Here is a 27,886-nt window from a genome sequence, read left to right as displayed (position 1 = left end):
AAAAATCCTAAAAAAATGATTTTTCATGAAAACAAGTCTGTGACAGTTTCTCTCCTCAATTAGGTAAAAAGAAACCTCATAGGACCTTGGGAACTTCACCTCAAACTTAAGGATAGCCAGTTGGACAGAAGTCAAAAAGTCCTGCCTAAGCAATTAACTAGAAAAAGAAAATAAAGAAATTAATGGCTTTTGTGGGGAGTTTTACCAGGAGCAAGAACCTCTTCCACCTGGCTCAAGTTTTCTCTGTAAAGAGTTTTGTTATTTTGCCTTTTAATAAAACTTTCCTGTTTCCAACACTACCACAGAAACCATCCTGCTGGTTTTATGCCTTCTAAAATACTTGAGCTATCTTAGGTGTGATATAAATCTCCAAGATCTTATAAGACCTGGCTGGAAGAGACCATAAATCACTGGGAATGGTTGGACAATCAGTGGGATTTTTGTCTGGAGGCAGTGAAGATCTAACCTGGCTTCCTTTTGCAGGTATTACCCCTGCCTGCTGCCGGCTGTTTCAGAGCCCTGTGAGAATGCTCTGCTACTCAGGTACCCTTGAGCTTGTCAGCCAGCCCTGCAGTGCCCTGCAAACCTTAGTTCAGCTCCTTTTAGTGCCCCTGGCCTGTCAGAGGACAGGCAGACTGTGGTTAGCAATCCCTGTGAGCCACGAGCTCTGAGCATCCTCACCCTCTGCTAACAAGTGCTTCTCACGTAGCCTAGGCAGCAGCTGCAGCCTGAGGTGTTCCTCTCCTCTCTCACTGTGATTTCCTCCCAAATGTGCTGGTCATTGCTGCTTTCTGGAGCTGGGAATTCATTGCTCACATCTGGCTCTGATAAGGAACAAGCTGCCATTGTCTGATCTCTGTGTGTTCATGGGCTGGGCTGAGAGAGGCAGTGACAGTGCTCTGGTGAAAACAGCCACTGTCCTGTTGGTGGAATGGGGTTTTGGTTCAGCCAGAGTGAGCCATGGTTAGTGCAGGGGCTGACCTGAGAGGAGCAGTGGCAGCAGGAGGGATCACCCCGGTGAGTGCTGAGGAGCTGCTGGCCCCGTGCCTCTGGTTCTTCTGGCAAATAACATTTTCAGGATTAGCACAAACAGTGATGTGGGCAGAGGTAAGTTTGTGGTGACTGCTGATTTAGTCTCTCCTGGGTGATGAATATAATCCAGAGGGTTCATTAACTTGAGGAAGAGGTTCTCTGTTCACAGGGAACAGGTGAGGGGGTTTTATTTTTTCCATGCTTTGAGTTGGAAGGTGACAGAGTCCCCAAGAGATTTGGGATGGCAGTGATGAGATGCAGCTCCTGTTGGAACATGGGTCTAGAAATCAGCCATGTGCCCTCCTACTGCAGAACAGGGAGATACTGGATTCCATAAGTTTGGGACGTGTTTGTGAGTATTGTGAGTGAAAACTTGCCCATCCATGATTTCAGCAAGTGAGTTTCATGCTCTGTGCCTGAGCAGTGTCAGTTGTAGAGCTTTGCTTGGGGGTTCAGGGGGGAAGCAGGCAGTGAAATGGATTTAAATCTATATTTGGGAAGATCCCCCAAACTAGCTTAGAGCCTTCTGAACCATCTCTGTGCTCTGTAGGAACAAGAGTGTGGCTTACTTGAGAAGCAGGAAGGTCAGAGCTGGTCTCAAGCTGCACCAAGAGAAATACAGGTTGGATATCAGGAAAAAGTGATAAAGTTCTGGAATGTTCTGCCCGGGGAGGTGGTGGAGTCACCATCCCTGGTGTGTTTAACAAAGCCTGGATGTGGCACTGGGTGCCAGGGTTGAGTTGAGCTGTTGGGGCTGGGTTGGACTCGATCTGTAGGGTCTCTTCCTGTTGCAGAGAGAGGGAGGAAAAGGGCCAGGAGAGGTTTGGTCTCTCTGGCACAGCTTAACACAGAGATTCAAAGTGGGCACAGAATAAGACTTGGGCCAATGGGATTACGGATCCATGATACTTCAGGGGAGGGTCACAGGCTTGGAATAAACCCTACATTTTGAGAGGTGAGACAGAGCAAACCATTTAACTAAAATGTAACACCACATCTTCCAACCTTGCGATTGTGTGCTGGGCGAGGTGCAACGAGTGGGACACATTCCTCCCCCAGCACTGACTGCTCACCCATCTCCTTTTCTCTTCCAGGTTTAACTGGAGCGAGCTGAACCCTCTGAGGCTGTGGGGGAGGAACCATGGCCTGCAGACGGAGAACTCAGAGTTCCTGCTGGAGGGGATGCCCTTCCGCATCCTGGGGGGCTCCATGCACTACTTCCGAGTGCCCCGCGAGTACTGGGAGGATCGCATGCTCAAAATGAGAGCCTGTGGCCTCAACACCCTCACCACGTGAGTATTGCAGTGACTTGTCTACTGAACAAGAGGAAAACAGTGGTGTGGCTGGCTGGAGGTGATCCCCTTTTGAAGGAACAACACCCTGTGCTTGCAGACAGGCCCAAGGGTCAGAGCAGACCCTACAGCTTGGCAGAAGGGGCCCAAAGAGGAGTATTTAGGGTTTAAAATGTAACTCAGTATGGCAATGTAATGATTCTTATAGGCTGTATGTAAATGCTGTAGGATTTGTATCTTGTACTAGATTGGTTAATGAGAATTAGAATATTCAGCACAGAAGATGATTTATTGTGTTGTAATGGGAACTTCGCTCTCTTTTTTCCTCTTGCTTTTATTCTTCTCTCTCTCTCTTTGGGGCTCCTCTTTGGGGCTGCTCTGAGCTGTGGCTGGCAGCTCCCAGCAGGGCCCTGCACCCAGGCCCTTTGCAATAACCCACAAGTTCCCAGCCCTGGCTTCAGAGATCTCACATCTCCATCCAACCCAACTGTCCTACCCTCTGTGGCTCCTACAGAAAGGAATAGTGGTGCCTCAGTTTTTCTCTGAGCATGCCAGAGCTCACCTTCACCTGCTCTGCCTTCCAGGTACGTGCCATGGAACCTGCACGAGAAGGAAAGAGGCAAGTTTGACTTCAGTAAAAACCTGGACCTGAGGTATGTGGCACAGACAGCTCTGTCAGGAAATGCTCCTCTTTGGAGGGGAAGGGGGGTGTGGTGTTGGGGTGAAGATGTTATTTCCACATGTGCCTTGATCAGGCAGTGGGGACTCCTTCCTTCCCTTTCCTCATCCTTCTGGAGTTCTGGGAACTTAATCAGTTTAGCACCAATCTGTGGAGTTTGCTGGGATCTCCAGGACGAGGGAAAAGATAAATCTGACTCCATGTTCTCAGAAGGCTTATATTATATTATATTACATTATATTATATTACATTATATTATATTACATTACATTACATTACATTACATTACATTACATTACATTACATTACATTACATTATATTATATTATATTATATTATATTATATTATATTATATTATGAATGCTATACTAAACTATACTAAAAGAATACAGAAAAAGGATACAGACAGAAGGCTTAACAAGAGCTGGACAGTGATTGGTCATTAAGTAAAAACAATTCACATTAAACCAATCAAATATGCACCTGTTGGTAAACAATGTCCAGACCACATTCCAAAACAGCAAAACAGGGAGAAGTGAATCAGATAATTGTTGTTTACATTTTCTCTGAGACTTCTCCACTTCCCAGGAGAAGAAATCCTGGTGAAGGGATTTTTCAGAAAATATCACAGTGACACCAATCCACTGTGGTTATTTCATCAGGCAATTCCCTTCTGCTTTGCTACCTAAATTCAATGATTTTGGAGTATGAGGGGTGAGGGTTCTGCAGGCAGACAATAATCCCTGTGTCTGGATCCCCAGGGCCTTCCTTTCCCTGGCAGCTAAAAATGGGCTGTGGGTGATTCTGCGCCCTGGACCTTACATCTGCTCAGAGTGGGACCTCGGGGGTCTGCCCAGGTGAGTGTGGAAATTATTCCCTTCAGGGAAGCACCAGCGACAAACAAATCCCAAGCTCCTGATCACAACATCAGGGACAAACAAATCCCAAGCTCCTGATCACAACATCAGGAACAAAAAAAACCCCAAGCTCCTTCATTGTAGTGGACTTCACAGGAGTCCCAGGATGAGGGAAGAGATGAAAATCTTGACTCCGTGTTTCAGAAGGCTGATTTATTATTATATTTATTATATTAAAAGAAAATTATATACTAAAAGAATAGAAGAAAGGATTTCATTAGAAGGCTTGAAAGGAATGGAATGATAATAAAATCTTGTGACTGCTCACAGCCCCGACACAGGTGGCTGTCTTTGGTCATCAAGTAAAAACAATTTCACATGCTGGATAAACAATTCTCCAAATCATATTTCAAAGCAGCAAAACATGGAGAAGCTGAAACTTCCCAGCTTCTCAGGAGAAAAGATCCTAATGAAAGGATTTTTCATAAAATATGTCTGTGACACCCAGTCCCACAGTCGAGGCTCCTTCAAAGGAATTGCTTTGGAATGGCTGGCTGCTTGATGGGGATATTTATTTTCTGTGCTCCCAAAACAGAAATTATCTCATTATCTTATGGAGCTCTTCTAATTATATTTTTGAGTGTTTAAAATAGTAATAATTGTTTTATGGCATAATGGTTACAACAAGAAAATAGAATTGAAGGAGCCCATCTTGCTGTTGCACCTTGACTCTGCATAACATGGACAGGATTTGCAGCTTTGTATAAAAATTTGCTCCATCTCAGCTCCATTTTAAAAGTCCTGCTAGAAATATGCATTAAATGGCTGGCAGTAGTGAAACCCCAGCCTCCTGTGGTGTTTTCCCCTGAAGAACCCAGCAGGAGGAGGCTCTGGGAGCCCTGGGACCTTTGTGGTTCCTGAGTGGAGCCAGTGCCAGGTTACCACTTGTTTTCCTTGCTGCACACAGCACAAACCTCACTGCAGATACTTGGGGATTAATTTTTTTAACTTTTCACCTGCCTTTGGCATCAGAGTTGAGGTGTCAGGGACTTACTCCTGAGAGCAGAACTCTTCACGACCAGAACCAGAAGCCATCTCCAGGTTAGATTATGAGAAGTGCATCTGTTGTCACTTGTTGTCACATCACCTATGTGGTTTTCTTAATCAGACAGATAAAAAATTCTAATAAAGATCAACAGTGCCATTCTCATTTCCCAGCTAAAGAGGAGATGATTTTTTTAAGCCCACAAAGCCACATTTAGCAAAGAGTTGAATATTCAGATCTTTGGAAAGATGTTAATTAAGGCCTTATTTTGCTGAGAAAAGGAAGATACAGGCTCATTCCCCTTAAATTGTTACAGCATTATATTGTTCTGCTCTTCAGCAAATTTCCCTTTGTGCTGTTAACTCCAAACAGAATCAGCAGTAAATCAGCAGTGAAACAGTGGGAACAATTACAGCAATCTTTTATTTGAGAAAGGCTTGGGATTTTTTGAAGGAGGTCTTGGTTGCAGAGTGCCCTTGGGAATGCAGGGAATTCACTTTAGAGTGATAAGATTATATTATTGGTAGAGGTGATGAAATGAGTTGAAATATTATTGGTAGAGGTGATGAAATGAGTTTGGGGCTGAAATGCAGAACAAAAAGAAGAGGAGGAGATTGGGAGTTGGAGCCTGGATTTATTTCCAAGTGAGAGATGGACACGAGGTGGGTGGGACACGGTGTCACCGTGGGCTCTGAGGTGACACCAGTGATCCCTGCCCAGGTGGGACTTGATGCCAGTGGCTGAAACACCTCTGCATGACTGCACAGGAGTGTCTAACACATTTCCTCTGCTGCTTTTGCCCAGCTGGCTGCTGCAGGACCCTGAGATGAAGCTGAGGACGACCTACAAGGGCTTCACAGAGGCTGTGGACGCCTACTTTGACCGCCTGATGCGCGTGGTTGTCCCTTTCCAGGCAAGCCCCATCCTGTCCCTGTCCCTGGGAGTGACTGGACAGGGCACTGTGGGCTCTGTGTGACAGCAGAGGGTCAGACAGTAACCAAAAACTGCCTCAAAAATGCACCAGGAATCAGCACAGGCTGTTTTCTCTGTCAGTGTGGGAGCATGGGAGGGTGGAGCTGGGTCCTTCTGATGTTGGTGCATCTTTCCTGCCAGCTAGTGGGATTTTTGGTGGTTAGAAATCATGGTGAACACCTTCCTTCTCCCTTTTTGTCCTCCACAGTACAAGAAAAGATGTTGCAGTGCAGGTGGAGAATGCTCCCAATCTGTCAGTGCTCAGGAATTGCCCCCGCTCTGTGGGAGCATAGGAGGGTGGAGCTGGGTCCTTCTGATGCTGGAGCATCTTTCCTGCCAGCTAGTGGGATTTTTGGTGCTTAGAAATCATGATGAACACCTTCATTCTCCCTTTTTTTGTCCCCCACAGTACAAGAAAGGAGGTCCCATCATTGCAGTGCAGGTGGAGAATGAATATGGTTCCTTTCCTAAGAAAGACCCAAACTACATGAACTATGTCAAAATGGTAATGGTGGCACTTGTACTTGTTTCTGTGTTCATCTCTCCCATAAATCCCCTTCCCTGCAGAGTTTTCCTTTTTCCGTGTAACTTTTGAGTGTGGTTTGAGAGCCTCTTGAAAGCACCAGCTTCATTTTCCTTGGATATTTCCTCCAGGAGTGGAAGAGTTGGCACATGACCATCTGAGTGTTGATAAATCTGTGTTCTTATATCTCCCAGAGAATAGGGAGATAGGGAGCTGGGAGTGTCTGTGTTGCACAGCTGGCGTTGAAGCAGCTCTCACCTGCAGTCCTCTTTTGCCTCTCCTAGATGATATTTGATAAAGGTTTCTCTTTGTTGGCTTTCCTGGCAGGAAAGTTGATGGGAACAAGTCACCAGCACCCTCCTAAAGCTGTGTAATCTGGGGCTCAGCTTCAGGGAGCTTCATTTGCCTAATGCCTCCCTTAGCCCTGTCAAAAAGGGATTAAACTGTGCCCTGGCTGCTGTGAGTCAGTGGTGAGGAGCTGGCCCATGCCCAGGGAGCCTGGATTATCCTGGTGGATGTGCCAGCACTCTGAGCTGCTGGTTTGCCCCCAGCAGCAGTGCAGGGCAGGCAGGTGATGAGATCTGCACTGTTCTTACAGGGTTTGTTGTTTCGTTTCTTCTCACTGAGTGCTTAAAGGCATTGCTGCACATCAGGAGGGTCACCCATGCAGGCTTGACAGGGTGATGGGATCCTTCTGGAACCTTTTGGGCAGCCCAGCTGCACCCTGAGGCTCACCCTCAGGATTGTTAGGCTAGATAGTTTTATTTTGAGTTATTAGGGTCGATAGTTTTAGGACTTTGATTGTGTTTAGGGCGAGGAGGATGGTTGCAGTTATTGCAATGTATAGATAGAAGTTGAGGAGGGTAAGCTTAGGGTTGTAGATGATATGAGTGCTATTCAGCCTGGGTGGGAGATGGAAGAAAAATGCAATGTTTAATTTCTTCTCACTGAATTTTTAAAGGTATTGCTGCACCTCAGAGGGGTCGCCCATCCAGGCTTGTTTTTTCTGCTACAGAATTATGGGATTCTTCTGAAACCTTTTGGGCAGCCCAGCTGCACCCTGAGGATCACCCTCAGGGTTATTAGGGTGGATAGCTTTACTTTGAGCTATTAGGGTCGATAGTTTTAGGACTTTGTGTTTAGGGTGAGGAAGATGGTTGCAGTTATTACAGTGTATAGGTAGAAGTTGAGGAGGGTAAGCTTAGGGTTGTAGATGATAATGATTGCTATTCAGCCTGGGTGGGAGATGGAAGAATTTCTTCTCACTGAATGCTTAAAGGCATTGCTGCACATCAGGGGGGTCACCCATCCAGGCTTGACAGGGTGATGGGATCCTTCTGGAACCTTTTGGGCAGCCCAGCTGCATCACCCTCTGGGTTATTAGGGTGGATAGCTTTTTTTTTAGTTATTAGGGTAGATGGTTTTAGGACTTTGATTGTGTTTAGGGTGAGGAAGATGGTTGCAGTTATTACAGTGTATAGATAGAAGTTGAGGAGGGTGAGTTTAGGGTTGTAGATGATGATGATTGCTATTCAGCCTCGGTGGGAGATGGAAGAAAAAGCCAGGATTTTTCAGATTTGTGTTTGGTTGAGTCCTGTTCATCCTCCTAGGGCTGCTGAGAGGATAGCCAGGAGGGATGGTCAGGAGTGTAGGGTTTAATTCAGGGTGAGCACCCTGAGGCTCAGGCTGTGCCATTGCTCAGGGTGTCCAGAGCAAACAAACCAATCCCTGGCAGGAGTGCTGATCCCCTTAGGGCTGTGTCAGCTCCTGCACTGACTCCAGCTTGTGGTTTAACTCTCTTTACAAGGTTTATATAAAGTTTGTACACAAACAAATTAGAGATAATGGCAAGCAGGTGTTTTTCAGAGCCCTGGATGAAGGGGACACAGAGGTTCTGGGGGTCTGAGCAGGCTGCAGGCTTGGCCTTGCTTTCCTTGGTGAGGAAACTTTGTGCTGTTTCAGACTTGTCAGGACAGATCTCCCTGCCAGGCCTGTGGGTGTATTTTTGCAGTGCTGTTTCATCATATTCTGGGATTGTGTGCAATTTGCAAGAGGCAGCACAGAATAGTGGTTAGGGATGGAAATGTTGGAAAGCAGGATTTGCAGGGTTTGTTTTTGGTGGCAGTGGGATCTGATGTGAGGTGGGGCTCTGAGTCTTTGTTCTGGTTTGTGGCAAGGTGATTAATTCACATCTGTCATCTCTGACGAAGTTGCACCTTCCTGGAATTAATAAACTCATTAGAAGTCACCCACAGCTCACACAAAACCTCAGCTCCCTGTGCTTAGCTCACTTTTGGGTACCTTTGCCTTCCTAAAAGTGAAAGGATTTATTGACATGGCCCTTCCCACACAGAACTGAGCTTCTATTCCTGCATCTCTGCTGCACTCTGGGAGGCACTGAATGTGTGGGAGCTCTGCTGTTCCTCTGTTTTGCATTTCCACTCAAAAGGAGGGAAAGAAACTCAGCATTAATGCAGTGCTCCAAGAATTACCTTGGTAAAATTGGTTAGAAATTCCAGCTCCTTCAGCAGCTGAATTTTGCCTGAATCCAGCATTGTTCAGGTGTAAATTTGGTGGGGATGGGTTGAAGAAGACACCAGCTTGTCCTGGCTCTGGGCTGGGTTTGTCTGTAGGCTCTGTGTTGCAAGGTTTCATGCCCAGGTCTGCTCTTAGTGCAGGTAAGGACAGTAAACAAAGGATTTTATCACATTTCACAATTAGGAATTTGGACTGAAGAGACTGAAGCCTTGTTCTCAGAGCTCCTGCAATGGAGGTGCAGTGAAATGAGTGGTTAATTAACTGATTTCCAGACATCACCACTGTTCTGTTCAGGAGCAGCTGCAAGAGAACAATCCTGATGGGAGGATCCTCATGTGTGCAGGTGGATTTTAACCTTGGAGTGCTGATTCCTCTGGTGCTGTAATATTGAGGAACCATTCATTCATTGATCTTTGATAAATTCATTGATTTTTGAAAAACATCTGTCCCTGAGCTGTCCTGTGATGCTGTTCCTTGGAAAATCAGCTCTTCCCTCTTTCAGCTCCCACTGGCAGGCAGTTGGGAAGCCTGAGCTGCTTTTCCTTTCCTCCCTCCACCTGAATCCCTCTCCTGATGAAAGCAGTGAAGCTGTTTATTACTTTGATCTCAGAAGCTGTAATCCTGAAGTTGGATGCATCAGTGAGAAACCAATCCAGCTTTCTAAGACAAAATAAGATTTTCCTGTGGTCTTTAAGCTGGGAAAAGTAGGCAAGAAAGCTCCAGGAGGAATGGGAGATGTCACAGGGATAATATTTATTACAAGGCACTGCCAGCTGCAGGCTGAACCCACAGAAGTGATGCTGGAGTGCTTTAATACCCTGAGAAATGCTAAATTCTGTTAACACAATGGCTTTTGCTCTTTTTAACCCAGGCCCTGCTAAACAGAGGGATTGTGGAGCTGCTGATGACCTCAGACAACAAGAATGGGCTGTCCTTTGGCTTGGTGAAAGGAGGTGAGTGCTTGTAGAGCTGAGGGAGGAAAACAGGACTTTCATTCACCCTCTGAGTGCTGTTTGTGGCAGGAGGGAGCCCTTGGCTGGATGGGGCAGCCAGGACAAACCCAAACCCCTCCCAGAAAGGTTTGGAATTATTTATTTTCCACATGAGGCGTAACACTCTGTGAAGGGTTGGGCATCTGTACTTGCCACTGAGTCAAGAGATGGCAGCACCCAGCATTTCTTACAAGGCTGAAAATGCTATTTCTTGTTTCAATAGATATTAAACAAGTTCCTCAGCAATTACTAGCAGTAGTAACTTGTTCCTAAGGTAAATGCTGTGCAACTAAAAAAAGAAGGAAAAAGGTCAATTAAAACCTTGATTTTGAGTTGTATATTTAAGCAGTAGATGTAGCAATAGTTTGTGGGGCAGCATTATCTTCTCAGCAAGCTTATTTTGGGGTGTAAAATAGGTGGGGAAAGGAGGGTGCCCATTATATAGAATGCAGAGGGATGCCCATTTTCCCTTTATAAAGTATAATTCTAATAAGGTTTTTAAATGTTGCTTAGCATTCTCCTCCTTTTTCCTGTGAAGAGATGAAGGTGTGGCTGCTTGAGTTTCACTGAGCCCTAAATCTGTTTGGGGCTCTGATTCTCAGAATTTGGGGTCATTTCAGCTGGGATTTACTCTGTGCTTGGCCTCAGCTCTCTCCTGTGTTTCCAATTGCCTGGGGTGTAACTGCTCCCCAAATTTAGGATTTGCAGGGTACAGCCTTTCAGTGCTCCTGTGATCACTCAGTCATAAATAGTGTTAAATTTCCAATCTCAGGCATGGAGATGATTAAAGGGAAAGACTTTCCCCTCCTTTTCTCCCTCCTTTTGCTTTTCCATGTCCAAATGAGAGGGATAAATTCATTTACTGAGTCATGGGCCTTCTCCAGCACGGTGAAAAAATCCTTTGGATGTTTTTGTGTGTGCAGCAGTTTTCAGCTGTGACCACACAGAGTCACTGTGTGCCTGCCACAGAGCTGTCAGGAGGAGGAGAAAGGAGAAATCCCTGCCTTGGCCTCATCTCCTGAGGGAGGGAATGTTGGCAGCTCGGAGCTCCTCCTCGTTTGGAGTGTTGTGTTCTGCTGGGAGCTCTTTGATCCCAGTTTGCCTCTGGATGTCACAACAATCTGAGAGAGCCAGGGTGTCACTGATCACAGAATCACAGAATTTAGAGAATTCATGGAATGACCAGGTTGGAAGAGACCCTAAAGATCATCGAGTCCAACCCAGCCACAACACCTCACCCAAACCCCGGCACCCAGTGCCACATCCAGGCTTTGTTAAACACACCCAGGGATGGGGACTGCACCACCTCCCCAGGCAGAACATTCCAGAACTTTATCACCTTTCTGTAAAAAACTTTTTCCTGCTATCCAGCCTGTATTTCCCCTGGTGCAGCTCAAGGCTGTGTGCTCTGGCTGTGTCAGTGCTGCTGCAGACAGAGCCCAGCCCCAGCTGAGCACAGGCACCTTTCAGGAGCTGTGAGAGTGATGGGGACAGCCCTGAGTCTCCTTTTCTCCAGGCTGAGCACCCCCAGCTCCCTCAGGGGTTCCTCTCAGGGTTTGTGTTCCCAGCCCCTCTGGATGTGCTCAGTGTCCCAAGGTCCTGCCCAGGCTGAGGGCCCAGAGCTGGGCACAGCACTCAAGCTGTGCCCTCACCACTGAGCTCAGTGGGGCCCAGGAAACACAAATATTGCTCCTCACACGTGGAGAGCAGCTCAGGTGCCCTCCATCCATCCATCCATCCATCCATCCATCCATCCATCCATCCATCCATCCATCCATCCATCCATCCATCCATCCATCCATCCCAGCCCTGTGGACAGCCCCCATCACCCAGGGGTGTCTGCAGGCTCAACCAGGCCGAGTCTCCTTTTCTGAGTCTCCTTTTCTCCAGGCTGAGCCCCCCCAGCTCCCTCAGGGTTCCTCACAGATGTGTGGGATAACCAGGCCTCCAAGTGAGGAACAGCAGGGTGGTGAGGAAGGAGTTAAATGAGAGGCAGGAATCCCTGCCCATCCCTGGAAGTGTCCAAGGCCAGGCTGGGCAGGGTTTGGATCCCTTGGGATAGTGGGAGGTGTCCCTGCCCTTCCAGGGATGAGTTTAAGGTCTCTTCCTTCCCAATCCCACTCTGATTCCAAGATTCCCAAGCTGATCTGACCTGGTGAAGCCCCTCTGGGAGCTGCTGGGTGACAAAGCCTCTGCTGTCCCTCCAGACCATGGTGGGATTCCCTGTGTGTGTGTGTGGGAAGGACATCCCATGAGAAGGATAAACAAGGCTCTGGGGATGGTTCTCTTTACCATGGGTGCTGTTAATCTGCATGAAAAGCAGAGCTGGGCATGTTTTCCTTCAGAACTGCCAACTAACATATTACATCAGTGCTAAATCCACGCTTTATTTTGTTCTCCTTTCGTGTTTTCTGTGCTGAGTTCTCCAGCTCAGCTCACTACACAGGTCAGCCTATTAAAATCAAGGTATAAATAGTGAGAAGTGAGCTTTTCCTTCTGTAAATATTCTGTTTGAAGTGCTCTGCCTGACACAACTGGGGCTGGGTTTGATAGCAGCTCTCTTGTTAGGAGTCAGTTTTTAATGCTGAATCACATCATTGCTGCTGCAGAGTTTGTCTGGGGGAAATATCAGCGTGACTGAGGGCTGGGAGATACAAAAATGGTTGAAATGTGTGCCAGGGGCTGGGACACTGATCCCAGGTTAGGGTCCTGTCCTGCAGGAGGTGTTCCCACCCAGAATCACAGAATCACTGGGCTGGGAGATCTTGGGGTCTCGGCTGCTCACAGTGACCCCCAGATGTGTTAGAAAGTCTCTTTTCCCAGCCCCGTGGTCAAAGGAGGAGTCAGAGCTCTTCAGTTCTCGATCTCAAGGTTGTTTATTGTTCCTTCTCTATAAAATTCTTTCTCCTGTCCATCCTGAGGTCCAGGATTCAGCAAGACAGTCCAGGCACTCTGCCTGCCCCCAGGGTGGTGTCATCTTTTTATACTAAAAACTACATTTACAATTACTTTCCAGTACCTATCACCTATGTTAGACAGTGAGCTTCTACTCTAAACCAATCCCAAAGTGCCACCATCACAGCAGAAGATGGAGGCCAAGAAGAAGAAGAAGAAGAAAGGCTGGGAACACCCAGATCCCTCCATCTTGCCCCCTGAACCTCCATTCTATAAACCCCAAAAATCTATTTATCACCCTGTGACAAACTAACTATTATTCTACGTAAACTTTCTGGACTTGTAATTCTTCATATAAGGTTGGTAATTTTTTTTTCCAAGGCTTAAATCAAAGGCACAGGGGTCTTGGGTTCTGTGCCAAGGTCTCTGAGCCCCCTGGGCAGGGGCTGGAGCCCTCCAGGGCAGCCAGAGGCATTTCCTGGGTTCTGACAGGGAGAGATCTTCAAGATTATGGAGTCCAACCCAGCCCCAACCCTCAACTCAACCCTGGCACCCAGTGCCACATCCAGGCTTTGTTAAACACACCCAGGGATGGGGACTCCACCCCCTCCCTGGGCAGAACATTCCAGAACTTTATCACCTTTCTGGAAAAAACTTTTTCCTGCTATCCAGCCTGTATTTCCCTTGGTGCAGCTGGAGGCTGTGTGCTCTGGGTGTGTCAGTGCTGCTGCAGACAGAGCCCAGCCCCACCTGAGCACAGGCACCTTTCAGGAGCTGTGAGAGTGATGGGGACACCCCTGAGTCTCCTTTTCTGCAGGCTGAGCACCCCCAGCTCCCTCAGGGCTTCCTCACAGGGTTTGTGTTCCCAGCCCCTCTGGATGTGCAGGTATAGATATAACATATAGATATGGATATACAAGATAACTTGAATGCAGCTCTTCCATCAGTCTCAACTTTATCTACCAGATAACATCACTGTCCAGCTCCTCCTGGATCCATTCAGGGCTTGCAGAGGGACAAGGAACTGAAAGTGTGACCCAATCTGTAACTGATGCCATTGGCAAATTCAGAGCTCAGTGTCCCAAGGTCCTGCCCAGGCTGAGGGCCCAGAGCTGGGCACAGCACTCCAGGTGTGCCCTCAGCAGTGCCCAGTGCAGGGCACAGTGGCCTCCTTGGCCCCCAGGGCACTCTGCTGGCTCCTGTCCAGCTGTCTGTCCATCAGGTGCCTTTGTGCTTGGGCACTGCCCAGCCACACCATCCCCAGCCTGTGGCATTACAGGGGCTATTGTGGCCAAAATGCAGGACTGGGCACTTGGACTTTATAATTAAACTTCATCTTGTTAGACTGAAGTTCCTGCAGAGCCTGAGGATGTGCAGAAGGACAGAGAACCCTTCATTTGCAGCTCTCTGTGGCTCTGCTGTGCTGTGGCTGCTCTGTCACCCCCACAGACATGACAGGCTGTGGGATATTGCCTGGGAAGGGATTCCTGCAGCTAAAGCCTGGGAGAGCACCGTGCCATCCACACAGGCCTTGGTAATAAATTTGCCTTTATGTGGTGCCTTTTAAGTGAGGATCTCCAAGTGCTTTACAGGCTCTAATTAGAGCTGGTGACACCCCAGGAGCTGCTCTGAGGCTCTCTCTCTCTAATATCTGTGCACATTAGAGCTGAAAGATGGCCTGGGAGGATTCCACTCTGTGCTGTGGTTCTCTTGGATTCTGCACACCAGTGAAGGGGAGGTTCTGAGGAGGTTGTTTTGGGGGTTCAGGAGGTGTTGCAGTTCCCTCCTGCTGGCCTGAGATGATCCCCTAGACATTTTGGATGAGTGTAAATTAATACATTTTTCCTTTCCCACTAGCACTGGCCACTGTTAACTTCCAGAAGCTGGAGCCTGGGCTGCTGAAACACCTGGACACAGTGCAGGTGAGCTGCAGAAACACTTTGCTCATCTCATCCACGTTTCCCAGCACTGGAAGTGAAGCACTGATGCTCGGTTTGGGATTTATGTGTTGGTTTGGGGCTTCCTTCTCAGGAGGATTTGGGATTTGTGTGTTGGTTTGGGGCTTCCTTCTCAGGATTTGGGATTTGTGTGTTGGTTTGGGGCTTCCTTCTCAGGATTTGGGATTTGTGTGTTGGTTTGGGGCTTCCTTCTCAGGAGGATTTGGGATTTGTGTGTTGGTTTGGGGCTTCCTTCTCACGAGGCCAAATCCTCCTGGATTTAGGGAAGGAGGATTTAACTGTCCTGTTGTCCTTCTCCTGCCAAAATGTTCCTTCCTGGAATCAGGGAAGGAGGATTTAAGTGTCCTGTTGTCCTTCTAAAAAGGATTTTCATCCAGCTGTGCCCTGTGTTTAGCTGGTAGGGGTTAGACTTGTTCAAGTGATATCCAGAGCATCCCAGTGCACAGTTATCAAATCTCTCTCTTGAATTTCCATCATCTTTTTCCCAAACTCTTCCACCCTGATGCTGTGGGTGCTCTTTGCTGGTGTGCTGCAGCTGTGGCTGTTCACCTCCAGCGCCTCATTCAGGGTGGATTTATGAGGTTTTACTCTGTCACTTGAGCATTTTAACCCCTTTGTGCTATCAGAGGTTTGCCTCAGGGAGGGAATTAATTAATTAATGAACACTTGGTGTGAACAGTGCCCTGATTGTGATGAGGGAGTGGTGAGGCAGTGGCAGGTTTTGGGGTCAGTGACAGTTTATCTCTCTGTTTACCCCCTCTGTTCTCTTTCCCTGTGCTCTGCTTGCTGCAGATGGAGGATGTGAGCAGCTGGGATCTGCCCCAGCCCTGATCAGTTCCCTGCTCACCTCTTGGCTCTGGAGGGAGCCCTGCTGCCACGCTGCATGTTCAATCCTACAGCTTGCATTTGTTTTCTTGCCCTGTGCTGGCAAAAGAGGCTCTGCTGGAAGTGCTTTCACCTCCTTTAGGTCTGCCAAAATTGCCCAAACCTTGCAAAAGAGCAGAAGGTGGCACTTTCCCCACCACATGTGGCCCCAAAGGAGCAGCTCCTCCTTTGCCACACCAGTTATGAGATAAGAAGTGTTTGTAGTGGTTATGGAGCTGTTTTATCTTCTCCTTGTTATGGGTTTTTGTTCCAGAAGCTGATCAAATCCCTTCTTTGCCTGGTTCACCGGGGATGGATTGATTAAATGTATTTCCAGGGATGTTTAGATGATTACAGGCAGTTGTTTTCTCCTAATGAAACACGAGTTTCTTTAATGCCACTTACCTCAGCCAATTCCTGTGGCATTAAACAAAACCCCTGTCACAAAAGTGCCTGGAATTAAAGCCCAGGAGGCTGGAGGGGCAGCCAGGCTGAGCACACACTGCCCTGCCCATGCCATGGGGACAGGAGGGATCTGCAGGGCCTCAGGGAGCTGCCAGGCACTGACAAATGGGAAGCAATTGCTCTGTGTGCAGAGCCTTTAATGAAGACCTAATTCCTGCAAATTCTTCCCTGCCAGCACCATATGCAGCATTAAAAAGGCATTAAAGCAGCTCAGGTCTGCTGCTGTACCTTGGCAGGCTCTGGCTGCCCTGCACCTGCAAGCTCTCAGCTGCCAGTGGCATGGCAGATAAGCAGACATTTATAAATGGGTGTTTTTAGCAAGAACTAAACACTGACAGTTGGTTTGTCCCTTTGCTGCAGCTCTGCCAAACAGCAGCATCCAGCAATGTTTGACAGCACCTGATTGTGTGCACAAAGCTCTGCTTGCCTGTCCTGGGCATTGCTGGCCCACAGCTCCTTGTTCAGAGCTCCTCAGGTGCCTTTTGGGCTGTGCCAGTTGAGAAGAAAACCCTCCTGTAAAACCATGGCACCATGCTGTCTCCCTGTTCTTCTGAGTTCTTCTGAGCCTTCTGATGTTTGCATGCTTGTAATGGAGCTTCTCACACAGTTTTGTGTAAATAATTAAAATAATTATTGCTTTTACATTCCTCTCTGGAGGAGGAGAAAAATGATGGACTGTTGGTTTTCCTGTGTCATTGGAGTGGTGACAATTTCATCCTCCAATCCAGTGTCACTTTTGAAAATCCATAAATATTGGAGTCAGAAAATAAACTCCTCCTTCTCCTCCTTCTCCTCCTTCTCCTCCTTCTCCTCCTTCTCCTCCTTCTCCTCCTTCTCCTCCTTCTCCTCCTTCTCCTCCTTCTCCTCCTTCTCCTCCTTCTCCTCCTTCTCTTTTCCCCCTCTCCCTCTCCTTCTTTTCTTCTGTTTTCCCTTTCTTCTCCCTTTCTTCTCCCTTTCTTCTCCCTTTCTTCTCCCTTTCTTCTCCCTTTCTTCTCCTTTTCTTCTCCTTTTCTTCTCCTTTTCTTCTCCCTTTCTCCTTTTTCTTCCTCCTCTTCCCTCTTCTCCTCCTACTCCTCCTCTTGTTTCAGCAACGCTGCTGCAGAACAAAGGGGTGGCTGCAGGCCTGTCCTGGATCCATTTGAGCTCTTGTTTTTCTCTTGACAGAAAGACCAGCCCAAGATGGTGATGGAGTACTGGACTGGCTGGTTTGATAACTGGGGAGGCCCTCACTATGTCTTTGATGCAGATGGTGAGCACCAAACACTCTTCTCGTAGAACATTTTGTGGTGAATTTCAGCCCCTTGTGAGTGCAGCACCCTCTCCAGGTTCAAAGCTCATTTGGAAGGCTACTACTAAAAAATACAAACCCTCAGGGCATGGAAAGAGCAGTGAAAGCAGAGCTATACAGGACTGGTTTAACAACTTTCATCTTCCTGCAATTGTCTTTGTAATTGGGTCGTTAGTCTGGCTGGGGAGTCTTTGCAACTCTTCTTCTTAAAAGCAAAATTCCTGCTGGAGGCCTTGAGCTTTACCCCTTTTTCACCTGGAGGATTATTTGAATGTATTAAATATTTAATATTTAATACATTCAAATAATTTAGTTGTTAATAATGATGATGATAATAATAATAATAATAACTGAATTTAGTATTTAAATGCATCTGTAGGTGTGTTGCCCCTTACTGAGGGCAAATCCCAACACAAATCACTGTGACTGACAGGAGTGACCAGAATGTGTCTGATTGCAATTCCTGGCCCAGATTTGTGTCTGTGGCCTCCCTGGCACTGCAAAAAATCTCTTTTATTTTTTGCAGAGATGGTGAATACTGTAGAAAGCATCCTCAAAACAGGAGCATCCATCAACCTCTACATGTTCCATGGAGGCACCAACTTTGGTTTCATGAGCGGGGCTCTGGAAGCTGATGAGTACAAGTCAGATGTCACCAGTTATGGTGAGTTTGGTTTGCCTGTGCAGCTCTGCCTGCCCTGGGCTGGGTCAGTAACCAGCCACACTCAGGAGTGATCAGCACAACCACTTTGTCCTGAGGGATGAGGTAGGACACAGCTCAGAAGTAAATTCCTGGAGTTTACATGAGTGATTCCAATTCTCAGCCCTCCCAGGAAGTGGGGGATTCCCTTATTCTGAATTTTAAACAGAGCTGTCACAGATTATTAACTGAGATCTCCTTTTTCTAGGGAGAGATGATGATCCAAAACACCATTTTTTAATTTTACCAAGTCAAATTTTACCATAAATCTCTTTTCATCCCAACAGCCCGTGGTTAAAATAGTTAATTGTTGACTTTATCCTGTGTGAAACTCTGGATATGTGCAAATGAGATCTCTGAAAGTGTGAATGGCTCTTCTCTAATTTAAGGAATTTTGTGGCTGTTTAGTGATGTTCACTCAGATTAAAGTGTACAGATTTCCATTCTGCAGACAGTGCCATGAAAATTGTGCCTGGGGCTTTTATTTCTTTCATGAAGCCATCCCAGAGCTGTTTTATATTTTTAAAACACGTGCTGCTGTTCCAGATTATGATGCTGTGCTGACAGAGGCTGGGGACTACACATCCAAATTCTTCAAGCTGAGACAACTCTTCAGCATGGTCATTGGTAATCAGCAACCCAGGAGTCACAGCACTGAATTATTGAAACTGGGGATGGTTGGGAATTATTGAAACTGAGTATGGTTGGGAATTATTGAAACTGGGGATGGATTGGGAATTACTGAAACTGGGGATGGATTGGGAATTACTGAAACTGGGGATGGATTGGGAATTACTGAAACTGGGGATGGTTGGGAATTATTGAAACTGGGGATGGTTGGGAATTACTGAAACTGGGGATGGTTGGGAATTATTGAAACTGGGGATGGATTGGGAATTATTGAAACTGTCCCTGCTGGGGCTCTGCTTGGTTGGGAATTAAGGATGGGAGGACAAAGAAGGTCTGGGAAGGAGATATCTTGAATTCAAGGGAGGGATGTTGAATTTGTGTTGTCTGAAATCTTTGTTCCATCTTTCCTTTTGTACCCCAGGCCAGCCCCTTCCTCTGCCTCCCATGATTGAGAGCAAAGCCTCCTATGGTGCCATCCTCTTGCACCAGTACATCTCTCTGTGGGATGTGCTGCCAGCAGTTCTGCAGGTACTGACACCTCTTTCACTGCATCCCAGACCTAAAAAGCATCAACTTTTAGAGCAGTTTGTGCTCTGCCTTATCCCAAAAGGATGAGGTTGGGGGGATTTTTTACCAAGGATATGCAAAAGCAGCAAATCATTTATCTCAGCTTTTTCACTGCTCCTTCTGTTCTCTTGGAATTGCACTTTTGCAAATCTTTGGCTCCTTTTTATGATACTTTGGTCAGGAGGGATTTTGGGTTGGACCAGAGTTTTGAGGCTCTCTCCTACCTGTGGCAGAGTGAAGCTCTAAATGAGCTGCCTCTACAAGAATTTCCACTCCTGATGTTGAATTTTATCTCCCTTTTTTCACTACCTCCCTTTTTTCACTTCCTTTACCTCCCTTTTTTCCTTCTGTTCTCTTGGAATTGCACTTTTGCAAATCTTTGGCTCCTTTTTCTGGTACTTTGGTCAGGAGGGATTTTGGGTTGAGAGGCTCTCACCGGTGGCAGAGTGAAGCTGTAAATGAGCTGCCCCTACAAGAATTTCCACTCCTGATGTTGAATTTTACCTCCCTTTTTTTCACTGCTCCTTCTGTTCTCTTGGAATTGCACTTTTGCAAATCTTTGGCTCCTTTTTCTGGTACTTTGATCAGGAGGGATTTTGGGTTGAGAGGCTCTCACCGGTGGCAGAGCGAAGCTTTAAATGAGCTGCCCCTACAAGAATTTCCACTCCTGATGTTGAATTTGCTTCTCCTCTGCAGCCCATCAAGTCAGAGTTCCCTGTGAACATGGAGAATCTGCCCCTGAATGACAGCATTGGGCAGCCCTATGGATATGTGCTCTATGAGACTGTCATTTTTGGGGGGGGACACCTGCACAGCAGGGACCACGTCCGGGACCGGGCTCAGGTAGGGCACAGGGCTCACTCATGAGGGAAAACTTCAAATTTCCACTGCTCAGCTAAGCAAAAAACCCTTATAGCTTCTAACTAAATTTCCAGTTCCACTTTGCTAAAACTTCTATTTAAACATCAGAATGTTGAATGTTCTCAGAATATTTTGATTCTTTTATTCCCACCTGTGCTGACAGTGACACAGGTGTGGACCCCTGAGTTCTAGGTTCAAGCAGAGACAATTCCAACTAAGACATGTGGTTATGACATAATTATGACAATTCCCTGCCCAAGCCCAGCTGAGGGATGTGGTTATGACATAATTAATGCAATTCCCTGCCCAAATCCAACTAAGAGATGTGGTTATGACATCATTATGACAATTCCCTGCCCAAACCCAGCTGAGGGATGTGATTATGACATAATTATGACAATTCCCTGCCCAAACCCAGCTGAGGGATGTGATTGTGACACCACTGATGAGCTCTGCTCTCCTGTGCTCTGTTCTGCAGGTGTTTGTTAACACTGTGTATGTGGGGGAGCTGGACTACAACTCAGTGGAGCTCTCCATTCCTGAGGGACAGGTAACTCCAGGGGATGGCTCAGGGTGTGGATAACAAGATCACTGAAGAGGGAGAAAGCTCAGAAAGGCACCTCCTCTACCCCTGACTAGCTTGGTACCCTAATCAGACACAAATAATGGGATTTCACTGCCAGGTTACCATTGGTGATTGAAAAGTGGGGTCTGAATGCTTTTCCATGGAGAAAATTGAAGTTATTGCAGCCCTTGCTGCAGAAAATTTGCCAGCCTTCTTACACAGCCACAACACTGAGTACCTGTACCCTGTTATTGCAGATTAAATCTCTGCAGGCTGCTTCTTCCTTAGCACAAAGCAGGTTTTGGAGGCTCTTGGGTCTCAGATTAAATGAGGAGGAATGTCTCTCTTCAGCTCTGAGAGCAGTTTTACCCTGGCAGAAGCTGGCACTAAGGACTCTGTATTGATTGAGCACATTTCACCAGAGCTGTGTGGCTGTGGGAGCAGCTGAGGGTGCATTGTTGTTCTTAGGGCATGTGGGAGAGTTTATGGCACGAGCCTGTCCTGTGTCAAACTCCATTTCTGCCTCTGTGGGTGCTATTAAAATGGGAATTAAAAATTCAAGATAAAAAATACCAAACAAAACAACTCAGAAATCTGTGCAAAGGCTGTGAGTTCCTCCCTGTTTGCAGTAGAGAACTGTAGGAAAGGGAAAGACAAAAACTTCTACAGTTACAGCAGGGTTTGATCTGCAGCCTTGGATTGATGTAAAAACAAATTCCACAGACATTAAGTAGAAAAACCATAAACTTTTGTTTCTGTAGTTGTAAGTAAGAATATTCCTTAAGTGAGAAGCTGAATTGGGTAAGATGGTGAAGGGTTTATAATGTAGGAAACTTGATAAAATGGTGAAGGGTTTAAAATGTAGGAAGCTATTGATAAGATGGTGAAGGGTTCATAATATAGGAAACTGATAAGATGGTGAAGGGTTTGTAGTGTAGGAAACTATTGATAAAATAGTGAAGGTTTATAATGTAGGAAACTTGATAAGATGGTGAAGGCTTTATAAAATAGGAAACTATTGATAAAATGGTGAAGGGTTTAAAATGTAGGAAACTATTGATAAAATTCTGAAGGATTTAAAATGTAGGAAACTATTGATAAGATGGTGAAGGCTTTATAATGTAGGAAACTGTATTGATGTGAATGGTTTATAATGTAGGAAACTATTGGGTAAGATGGTGAAGGCTTTATAATGTAGGAAACTGATAAGATAGTGGAAGGTTCATAATATAGGAAACTGATAAGATGGTGAAGGGTTTATAGTGTAGGAAACTATTGATAAGATGTCTAAGTTTATAATGTAGGAAAGTATTGATAAGATGGTGAGGGGTTTATAGTGTAGGGGTGTGGTAAGCTGAGAGTTTAGAAGTTATAACAGAGCATGTGTGTGGATGTGAGAAAACAGCCTATTAAGTAAAATTATCCACAGTGCAGTAGAAGTAAGGAAAGGTGATAAGTAAGTAAAGGTGTTGTTAGTAAAGCAAAATAAACCTTGTAGCATCTGTGCATTAGATTAGTAAATTATGTATTGTCTTGTAACAAAGAACTTGTGACTGCTTTATAGCCAGCTGCTTACTCCTTTAAAATCTCACAGCCTCTGAGACTGATGTTTATCTAAACAATGAATTCTTAACCAAGATAGTCCCATTGCTTCATTATAAAGCAGCAGCAATAATAGAGAACTTGAAAGTCAATTTACAAATGGCAGCTGCCAAAGGCAGTGGTGCCATTTTCCCCCTCAGCACCTCTGCTGAGGGCAGGGCTGGTGCAGCTGATGTTTGTCCTTTTGTCTGTCCAGCAGGGCTTCAGGCAGCTGAGGCTGCTGGTGGAGAACCGGGGCCGTGTCAATTATGGGCCAGCACTGAACGAGCAGAGGAAAGGTGGGTCTGGATCAGAGACAATTCCTGCCCAAAGCCAGCTGAGGGATGGGATTGTGACATCAGTGATGAGCTCTGCTCATCAGAGCAACTTCAGTTGCTAATTTCTAGTTCCACTTTACTAAAACCTGTAACATTTTTAAACATCAGAATGTTGAATGTTCTGAGAATATTTTGAATATTTTATTCCCACCTGCACTGACAATGGCACAGTTGTGGACACCTGAGTTCTAGGTTGAAGCAGAGACAATTTCCTGCCCAAACCCAGGTGAGGGATGTGATTCTGACATCATTGATGAGCTCTGTTCATCAGAGCAACTTCCAGTTGCTAATTTCCAGTTCCATTTTGCTAAAACTTATCTTTAAACATCAGAATGTTGAATGTTCTGAGAATATTTTGATTATTTTGTTCTCACCTTTGTGGGCAGTGACACAGCTATGGACATTTGAGTTCTAGTTTCAGAGACAATTTCCTGCCCAAACCCAGCTGAGGGATGTGATTCTGACATCATTGATGAGCAACTGCTAATTTCCAGTTCCATATTGCTAAAACTTACCTTTAAAATTCAGAATGTTGAATGCCCTGAGAATATTTTGATTATTTTATTCCTGCCTCAAAGCAGGGACAATTTCCTGCCCAAACCCAGGTGAGGGATGTGATTCTGACATCATTGATGAGCTCTGTTCATCAGAGCAACTTTCTGGTTGCTAATTTCTAGTTCCACTTTGCTAAATATTTATATTTAAACAGAATTAAAGCAGAACTTATATTTAAACAGAATTATCAGAATGTTGAATGTCCTGAGAATATTTTGATTATTTTATTCCCACCTTTGCTGACAGTGGCACAGTTATGGACATTTGAGTTCTAGGTTCAGAGACGATTTCTTGCCCAAACCCATCTGAGGGATGTGGTTCTGACATCAGTGATGAGCTCTGCTCTCCTGTGCTCTGTTCTGCAGGTGTTTGTTAACACCATGTTTGTGAGGGAGCTGGGCTACAACACAGTGGGAATGAGTTAAAAATCATCCTCCCCCCTGTCTGCAGTGCTCAGAGGAGCAGCAGTGGCTGCTCAGTGCACCAAGGTTTATTTTATCAGGGTACAGCTAAACCCAGGCCTGTCAATGACTCTTGCTCTGCTCTGGGTTTCCTAGGTGATGCTCAGCTCCCTTTCTCTTGCTCTCTGAGCATATTACTTCACAGGGAGGGAAGGAAAATACCTTTTTTAATCTGTGTTTTCCCTGGAGAGGTTGATGTTTGAGAATCACACCATTTAAAAGCTCACACAATGTCAGGAGGAGGGAACTGCATCCCCTGGAGCAGAATTGACTGAAATGCTCAAGCCTATCACACACAGTGGCGGGGCTGGAAGGGGTTGATTCTATTTTAGTGGGGAACTATGTGCAAAAGCTCTATAAAATGGATTAATGGAGTTAGGCACGTGACTGTATTGATTTTATTTAATGCAGAAACGTTGCATAAACCACAGTGCTGCCCAGGCAGCCTCAGAGCTGTGGTAGGAGCAGGCTTTGCCTTCAACAAAAAGCTGCTAAAGGTGAATGACTTCTTCAGGTGCCTTAAAATCCTGGGCTGAAAAGCCCTGGAGCAGCCCTGGGCGTTGGTGCTGGCTCAGTTGTGTTTTGCTGTGCCTGTTAGAGAAGTGACTGACTGCTTTAAAAAGTGACTGACTGCTTTAAAAAAAATTCTGTGCATGGTCAGCTCCAACCCCAGCATCCCCACAAGCCCCAGCACATCCCAGGGGGTTCTGCTGGGAGGGTTGGAGGCCCTGCTGAGCTGAGGAAAGGAGGGAATGGAGAGGGCAGAGTTTAGAGATGCTCCCCACTCAGCCTGCATGAGCAATGGGACCATATGGACTCTAATTCCATTGCAGAACGTGGCTGCTTTCCATCTCCTGCTGTTCCTCAGATTCAAATAGCAAAATGCATCAGCTTTAGCTGTTCCTCAACTCCTCATTACCCCCATTGCTCTCACAGGCTTAATTGGTGACATCTTCTTGAATAAAACCCCCTTGAGGAACTTCAAGATTTACAGTTTGGAGATGAAACCTGCCTTCATGAAAAGGTTTGTGAGATTTTAACCTTTATTTTTTCCACAAAATCCTTTTTTTTTTGTGGGATTTTAACCTTTTTTCCTTCATTTCAAACCACCTGCTTTCCAGCAGTGCAGTGTCTAATGGGGAGCAGCTAAATGAGGTAACAGTGGGGAGGTGGATTTTTGCTCTGATACTTTTGTTGATACTTTTGCCTGAAATAGTGCAGGAACTGATCCAAACCATCATTTAGGGAGAGATCTAATCCCACTGTGCAGGGTTTAAAGATTTCCTTGCAGCAGGGTGAGATCAGGTAGGTAAATCCAGGCTTATCCAAAGGGAAGGATCCCCTCACACCCACATGGTGGAAATTTTGGGTCTTTCTGGAAATTACCAATCTGGCTGATATATTTAGTAATTCAGCCTGGCAAGGGATGGATTAATTCTAGAAAGCTACTGATAGTGCATTAACAATCCAGATGGCTTCCTCTCTTTTATGTTGTTTTGCTTTAATTCAAGGGAGGAAATTTAGCAGGGGGATGTTGAAGAGCCTCTGTCAGCACACAGAGAAAACCTCAGCAAATGTTTCAGGCAGCAGATGCCCTATGGACTCTGGCCACCATCCAGAGACTCTTTTCAGTGATGTTTTTAATACCAGCAAGCAACTTATGTGCTTATATCCCCCAAGATATCACAGCTGCCCCATTTTGTGTAGGAGGGAGAGAGAGAAGCCACGTTAAACCAAAAAGGCTTTTAAAAGGGAAAAGATTCATTCTGAAATGCCTCAGGGCAGTTTTACCAGGTGCTGAGGGGCCACCTGAAGGATTCTTATTGATGGGGTAGCTCAGAGCCTTTTGGACTGCAGGGTGGTAGAGGAATATTTCCAGTGAGGAGCATTAAAGCAAGTGAGCTGCCATGGCCAAACAAAAGCAAGATTAGTCACCACTAGCCTGAGCTCCTGGCTGCTGACCAGCAGCACTGAAACACAATCAGCTCCCAGTCCCCTCGGGGGAGGAGGGAGAGCAGTGTTGTGAAAGGAGCTGTCACAGGCTTTTAGTTGAATAATTCAGCAGCAGCCAGGCTGCACTGGATCAATAACTTCCCCCAGTCCAAGAGATGCAGTTTGTAAGGGCTGCAGGGAACATGTTCTTACAGCAGCTCAAGGCTTCTGTGGGATTCTGCTCTCCTTATTTCCTCTTCTGCTTTTGCCCTGCTCCCAAACTGTTGCCACAGGTAAGAAATCCTGTCAGATTCCCGTGGTTACTGCACACTGCAGGGATGTGTTTGTGTTCCTCGCCAGGAGCTGTGGCAGGAGTGTCTGGTTTGAATCCTGTCAGTTCTGCAGTCTCCTTTAACAAGCCACAGGCATTTCAAGCACCCTGGCAGATCTGGAAGATCCTCAGCAGTCCATGTGAAGCAGAGCTTTTATCCCAGAATGGTTTGGGTGGAAGGGACCTTTAAGATCCTCTCAGCATGAGCAGAGACCCCTTCCACCATCCCAGGGTGCTCCAACCTGGCCTTGTGCACTTCCAGGGATGGGGCAGCCACAGCTTCTCTGAGAAACCTTTGCCAGGGCCTCACACCCTCACAGGGAAGAATTTTTTCCCAATATCCAATCCCAACTTGCTCTCTGCCAGCCTGAACCCTTTCCCCTTTGTCCCATCACCACACGCTCTTGTAAAAACCATTGAAGTGGTGCCATCAGAGGTGGTGACAGCCCCAGGTATCTCCTCTGCAGCCCAGCTTGGCCTGGCAGGGCTGTGGGTGCTGGGGACAGGCAGGTGGCCCTGTGGGCTGTGAGCTGTCCCTCTCTTGCAGCCTGCAGCAGGCGTCTGGCTGGAGCTCAGTCCCGGATTATTTCGTGGGGCCGGCATTCTTCCGCGGGAGGCTGTGGATAGAGCAGCAGCCACAGGACACCTTCCTGAAGCTGCAGGCAAGTCCTGGTTCTTCTTTGTCAAATTTTTATAAAAAAACTGGTTAGAGAGACTTGTGCAACAGCTCTGACTGATTTGTGTGTCTGTAGCCTCCCCCTCTCTCTTAGGGAATCGTTCTGAGGGTCTCCTCCAGGTAATTCTGGAGAGGTCCTGTGAGAAAACTGACCCTGCAGAGCTGCCAGTGACCACTTCAGTCTTTTCTTACTGGCATGCAAATGGTGTTTTCTAGTTGCAGAGGAGTAATGTGCACAGAAAATAAAGGAGGGCCTTGTTTTATTCCTGTCTCCTCAGTGTGACATGGAAAGAGTCACTTCTTTGTGGCCATGGCATGGGAGTTAGCATTCCTGTCATGCTTCTGTGGGAGACTGCATAGAACTTCAGATGAGGTTTTAAATATTATCAAACTTCCTGCTCTGATTTCCCTCCCTTAGAGCCAACCTTGTGCCCAGCCTTACTGTCCTGCTCACTTTCCCATGTATTGGGGAAATTCTGTTTGCTGTAAATCAGGCCAGCCAGCAGCAATTCAGTTTTTCTGTCACCTGGGAAAGAGGTGAGGGCAGATATTGCATGCTTGGGGAGGAATAAAGGCCTGTCTGTTCAAAGGGAAGAAACTTCCTATGCAAGCACAAGTCACAAATTGCACATTTTTGAAAGCTTTATCCTTTTAATGAGCACATTAAGGATAACTCCTGTTCAGCAGGGCTTGTTTAAATGTCCCTGGCTGCAGGGATTTGCACAGGGAAAACAAGCAGAAAACCTGCAGAAAGTGGCTGGAAAGAATGCAAGTGTGAAAGCAGATTTGGTTTCCTGTGGGGATGCAAAGGAGGCAGCAGAGCTGCTTTAGTAATTCCATGTTCTGCCTTGATTCCAGGGCTGGGAGAAAGGAGTGGTGTTTGTCAATGGTCAGAACCTGGGAAGATACTGGAAGATTGGACCTCAGGAAACTCTTTACCTTCCTGCGCCCTGGCTAAGGAGAGGGGGCAACGAGGTGAGAGACTGCTGGGATTGCTCTGTGCCTGTTGGGGTTGTGAAAGATCCTTGTCCCAAAGAGCCAGACACACACAGGACAGCAATTATCCTTTAGCTGAAAGCCAGTGCAGTAGAGGGGAAGGGCAGTGCTGTCTCCTGAGATCTCTGAAAACCAGAGAAGGTGCTGCTCCAAAGCTGGCCCTGGCTCTGACAGCCATTAAAGGCTGACAGGGATGGCAGCTGAACTTCACAGCTCTGCTTCAGGTGGGAAATCAGCCCAAACCTAATGTGATGCTGCTTCATCCCCAAGGCAGAGCCTCAGTCCCTGTTAG

The 27,886-nt window shown here is 46.5% G+C and overlaps 1 protein-coding gene across 4 annotated transcripts in view; it reads left to right on the top strand.

Annotated features, from left to right (window-relative positions):
• The window catches only part of LOC134430630 (beta-galactosidase-1-like protein 2), a 32,780-nt gene that overhangs the window by 4,067 nt on the left and 827 nt on the right, over positions 1 to 27,886 (top strand). The window contains exons 2-19 of one of the 4 annotated variants that reach the window (XM_063178433.1): positions 484 to 543; positions 2,127 to 2,324; positions 2,909 to 2,977; positions 3,766 to 3,861; positions 5,711 to 5,819; positions 6,288 to 6,383; positions 9,811 to 9,892; positions 14,684 to 14,748; positions 17,278 to 17,362; positions 17,928 to 18,065; positions 18,648 to 18,728; positions 19,153 to 19,259; positions 19,995 to 20,141; positions 20,638 to 20,709; positions 22,526 to 22,604; positions 24,596 to 24,683; positions 26,470 to 26,584; positions 27,457 to 27,573. In XM_063178433.1, coding sequence (XP_063034503.1) covers positions 484 to 543; positions 2,127 to 2,324; positions 2,909 to 2,977; positions 3,766 to 3,861; positions 5,711 to 5,819; positions 6,288 to 6,383; positions 9,811 to 9,892; positions 14,684 to 14,748; positions 17,278 to 17,362; positions 17,928 to 18,065; positions 18,648 to 18,728; positions 19,153 to 19,259; positions 19,995 to 20,141; positions 20,638 to 20,709; positions 22,526 to 22,604; positions 24,596 to 24,683; positions 26,470 to 26,584; positions 27,457 to 27,573 — 1,804 coding nt within the window. Of the gene's footprint in view, positions 1 to 483; positions 544 to 2,126; positions 2,325 to 2,908; positions 2,978 to 3,765; positions 3,862 to 5,710; positions 5,820 to 6,287; positions 6,384 to 9,810; positions 9,893 to 14,683; positions 14,749 to 17,277; positions 17,363 to 17,927; positions 18,066 to 18,647; positions 18,729 to 19,152; positions 19,260 to 19,994; positions 20,142 to 20,637; positions 20,710 to 22,522; positions 22,605 to 24,595; positions 24,684 to 26,469; positions 26,585 to 27,456; positions 27,574 to 27,886 lie in introns of all 4 variants that reach the window. The other 3 variants (XM_063178432.1, XM_063178435.1, XM_063178434.1) reach the window with 3 other exon arrangements.

The sequence above is a fragment of the Melospiza melodia genome, chromosome 29 (genome assembly GCF_035770615.1).
Source record: "Melospiza melodia melodia isolate bMelMel2 chromosome 29, bMelMel2.pri, whole genome shotgun sequence".
Taxonomy (NCBI): Eukaryota; Metazoa; Chordata; class Aves; order Passeriformes; family Passerellidae; genus Melospiza; species Melospiza melodia.
The sequence above is the reverse complement of the archived record's forward strand: the minus strand, read 5'-3'. Positions and strand labels throughout refer to the sequence as shown.